General features: G+C 50.7%; 1 protein-coding gene across 1 annotated transcript; it reads left to right on the plus strand.

Moving 5' to 3' along the window:
* The first annotated feature begins 594 nt into the window (after positions 1 to 594).
* On the plus strand, positions 595 to 1,951 carry LOC108985248. The gene is made up of 2 exons (XM_018957462.2): positions 595 to 997; positions 1,806 to 1,951. Exons 1-2 carry the CDS (start codon positions 595 to 597, stop codon positions 1,949 to 1,951), a joined length of 549 nt encoding a protein of 182 aa, XP_018813007.2.
* The last annotated feature ends 2,394 nt before the right edge of the window (positions 1,952 to 4,345 follow it).

Consider the following 4,345-nt stretch of genomic DNA (forward strand, 5'->3'; position numbering starts at 1 on the left):
GGTGCACATAATCATGGAGTTCGGAGAAGAACTCAACTATGCGATCAAACTCGACTTCAAAACCACCAATAACGAGGCTGAGTATGAGGCGCTATTGATAGGAATGATGGTAGCCAGGTCACTAAGAGCTGCCGAGGTCAAAGTGTGGGTCGATTCGCAAGTGGTGGTTGGTCAAGTAGTCATAGGGCAGTTCACCGTGAAAGGGGAAAAGCTAAAGAAGTATCTCTAGTAAGTAGGAGAGGAGCGCAACCTCTTCAAATACTTCTGCATCCAACAAATCCTGATGGGAGAAAACCACAAGGCAAACCCTTTGGCAAAGGCCACCTCAGGTCAGGAAGAGGCACCCCTCCAGGATCACACTGTAGTCCGAATGATAGACACACCAGCCATTGGGCTCGGCATGTCCATAGTCCAGTCTTTGTAGTCGCTGGAATGGGTTGTCGACATCATAAAATTCCTCGAAGGGGGTCTGGTCCTAAAACAGGACATCAAACTTCACATTGGTGGAAGGAGTCCTGTACAATAGAGGTTCTTCCGAGCCCCTCTTGAGATGCATCTTGCTTGAGGAAGCCCTATACATGCTGGCCGAGATACATGAAGGAATCTACGGAAACCATTCGGGCAGAAGAGCACTGGCCCAATTCCCTCCGAGATGCAGAGGACTTCGCGAAAAAATGCCCTGAGTGCCAGGAGCATGAGTTGATCCCTCCCTGTACGCCAGAAGAGTTGACTTCCATTGTCTCCCCCTGGCCCTTCACACAATGGGGACTCGACCTCATCGGCTCGTTCCCCGTGGGCAGAGGAGGAGTGAAGTTTGTAGTAGTGGCAGTCGACTACTTCACAAAATGGGTGGAGGCAGAGGCATTAACAATGATCACGGCTCGGGCCATCATGAGATTCCTATGGAAATCAGTAGTCTGCCAGTTTGGGATCCCTGAATGCTACATAACGGATAACAGCAGACAGTTCAATTGCTCCCATTTTCAGGAATGGACAAGTAAATGGACAAGTAGAAGCCACTAACAAGACGTTGCTGAACATTCTAAAAAAAAGGGTGGGAGATCAAAAGGGGAGATGGGCCTAAGAGGTCCCCAATGAACATTAGCCTTTATCTAAAAATACTAGTCATACTAGTCATACTTGCCCAGTCTCTGGACTGGTTGTGATGCATTGGCTAAGGGTCGAGCCTCCTAAGCTTTACCCTAACAACATTCAGTTGGAACATAAGTCTTTTGACTTGCCGACCTTGGTGCAACAAGCCCAGCCAAAGCCTTCCGAGCTCTGCCCCTTCACAGCCAATTGGATACAAGTCTCTTGACTTGCCAACCTTCGCACTATAAGCCTAGTCTTTGGACTAGCTGTGATGCATTTGCTAAGGGCCAGAGCCTCCTGAGCTGTGCCCCAACAACAGCCAGTCGGAACACAAGTCTCTTGACTTACCGAGGGAAGGGCTCTCCACTTCTAGAAAAAGGTTCTGAGCAAAGAAAAAAAGGAGTAAAGCAAAATGAAGTCACCAACACAAGTATGTGAAAGATGAAAAGGAAATTCCACTTCATACATATGCAAATGAGTAATGTTACAAAAAGTTTGAATTACAAAGGAAAGAAGGAAAAATATACAAGCAAGACATAATGGTCTCGGAGCCCGTACAAATGAGCCTAAGATGATGAAGAGGAGGAGCCCGAAGGGAATGAGGGTTTTCCTAGCTTCCCGAGTTCCTTGAAGAAGGCGAAAGCAAAAGGGTCCAGCTCCAAGGACTACAGCTTCAAGCTGTTGAGGTTCATCTTAGGGTTTTCCACATATAGTCTTGAAACCATTGAAGGCCCTCCTTGTACCCGTACCCCCATGTGGCATCTTGAATGGCCCAGGTGAGCTGAATCTCAAACCTGATCTCCTCCAGGTTCTTGGTGCTGCTTCAAAGTCTGGAGATCATGTCGTTCATGTGCCGTAGCTCTACTTCAAGGCTGAGAAGCTGAGCCTCCCTCCGCTGCTATGTGAACCAAGGAAAAATGCTTGAACTTAAGTTGGAAGCGTCGTTTGACGGCCGAGGCCAACTCCCGAGTGAAGTCGGATCTCTAAAGAAGCCTGAGTGAAGTCCACCTCGACTTTGTCCAGCTCCACCTTTAGCCTGAACTTCTTCCTCTTCACCTATTGGACCTTGTCCCACAGGTCCTTATGATGCTTCTTCAACTTCTCTAGGTCCTCCAACAGCACGTCACGCTCTATCGAGATGGCCTCAGTTTCTTACTGGGCCTTGCGAACCTCTAGGAGGGCACGGGATTGGAGTGCTCGGACCTCCTACTTGAGCTCCCCGCACTCTTCAACAATGATGCCCGCCAACTGGCCCGTAGCTTGCAAAGGAGAAATGCGTTAGAAATGGAAAGGGGAACTCCCTGGGGTTAAGGCTAAGAAAGAGGAGAATTATACTTGCTTGAAAAGAGGCCTCAACTTCTGAGCCTCCTACTAGGTTGCCTCGGCCCAGGCCTGAACAAAGCCCAGGCCAATAGATTCACTAAACCTCGAGCTAGCACAAGAAGTAGAGGCACCACCCTCCAACTACAGTGTAGGCATCCCTGACGGGCTACTGTAAAAGGCCCAGTCTGTAGACTCCTGGAAGAACAGGCTCAGTTGGCACGCAAACCCCTTCCCCCGGGGAAGGTCCTTCAGTGCTGGGAAGTCCCCCATTTGCTGGGGGGTGGGCAGAGGGCATCTTTCCAGGAGACGCAAAGTAGGAATCCACCTCTAGCTCTAGAGAGGATCAAAAGGGAAGGGATGGGATTAACATGAAGTCATCACTTAACTCCACAATGAAAAGAGAGCTCGAGCCCACTTCCTCCCTATCCTTTGTATGTGGGCTCCCGAGCGAGAAGGGGCCCCATTGTCTAGGGAGGTTGAGGGGCTGGCATATTCCGGAACAATGACCTTCGGGAGGGAAGGGGAGATTAGAGACTCAACCTTGGGCGGGACTGGTGGAAAGGTCTCCTGAGTGAGGGACTTCTAGAAGGAAAGGGCAGAGTCCATCACCACGCCCCTAAGGGGAGCCGGTTCAGATAAGGCATCCAAGAAAATAGATCGAAAGACCTCGCCTTCCCCCACCTCTTCAGCAAGGAATGCCAGGATGGTGGGCATTGGTGGAATCGACGTTAAGGCAGACACATAGGGCTTTGGCGACAGGAATGAAATGGTTCCCCATATAGAAGTAGCGGTGGTAACTAGGTGCACAAGAGGTGCACCCTAGCGCCAACCCCAGAAAGTGGAGGACGTCGCAGATGGGGTGACATAAGGGAAGTTGGAGCCCATTTGCCAACATAAGGGGATAGAGAGCCAAGGGGCCCGCCATCCCGTTAACGTCGACGGCTGACTTATTGCAGTCAGGGATCTCCATAATGATCGAAGGTCGACAGCTGACTCATTGCAGTCAGGGATGTTGTACTTCGTCTGGAACACTCGAAGGTCGTAGACAATAACCAACGACACCCAACTCTTTCCGGTCGTCGGCAGTAGCCCTGCCTTTTTAGGGCCATCGAATCAGGAGGAACGCAAGAAAGAAGAGAGTAATCAGACACTGCAAGGAAGGAGGATAAGAAATGACGGGAATGGGAGGAGAATGAGGCCTTATATAGGGCTGTACACAAACCGCGGCACCATTTGATGTTACGGGTTGGCGGCCTCAAACGGGCTACATGGACGTGGGGTGTGATGTCAGACACATTGAGGGCATGGACCAATCAACAGCCCGGGGCGTAGACAGCAGGGCTTCAGAAACCGAGGTGATGACAGTATTAAATGACCTGGGCAGGTGGCCTCGGGAAACAAAAATGGCAGGGGACAACACAGACCAAGTAGCATCACGTCAGATGCGTGAAGGGCACGGGCCAATGAAAAGCTCTGGGCATGGGCGGATGCACTCTGTCCTTTTCAACAGTCGGGAGACATAGCGCCCAGCATTGAATGACACAAGCAGGTGGACTTAGGGAGTTCAAGTGGCATGCATTGGGAACGTGCCAAAGGGGAAGCCCCCCAAACCATACAATCGGGAGCTGGAAACACGAAGAAGTGTCCTCGCGCACTAATTATGAGGAGAAGAAGGAATGTTTAAAAATTCCCACCACACCTGTGTGCTAGGAATATGTGGGCTGTTGTGAGGGGAGAAATCCTCAGGGGTCAAGCCCAGGATAAGTCTCGGGCCCAGGCCCACATATAAGGTCAAGATTGGCCTGAGTCAGTTTGGCTCAGAAGGAGGGACACAGGGCAGGGTACCATGACAGAAGGACAAGAGGTGAGCAAGATGCAGGGAAGCAGGAGGTTAGCAGGGATATCCGATCCCAGTACGAAGCCTCATACC

This window comes from Juglans regia, chromosome 2 (assembly GCF_001411555.2).
Source record: "Juglans regia cultivar Chandler chromosome 2, Walnut 2.0, whole genome shotgun sequence".
Classification (NCBI taxonomy): domain Eukaryota; kingdom Viridiplantae; phylum Streptophyta; class Magnoliopsida; order Fagales; family Juglandaceae; genus Juglans; species Juglans regia.

Coding starts and splice junctions, on each gene's coding strand:
- LOC108985248 (XM_018957462.2), top strand. CDS start 595: ATGAAGGAATCTACGGAAACCATTCGGGCAGAAGAGCACTGGCCCAAT. Junction 998..1,805: donor CCATTTTCAGGAATGGACAA/GTAAATGGACAA, acceptor TTCCACATATAG/TCTTGAAACCATTGAAGGCC.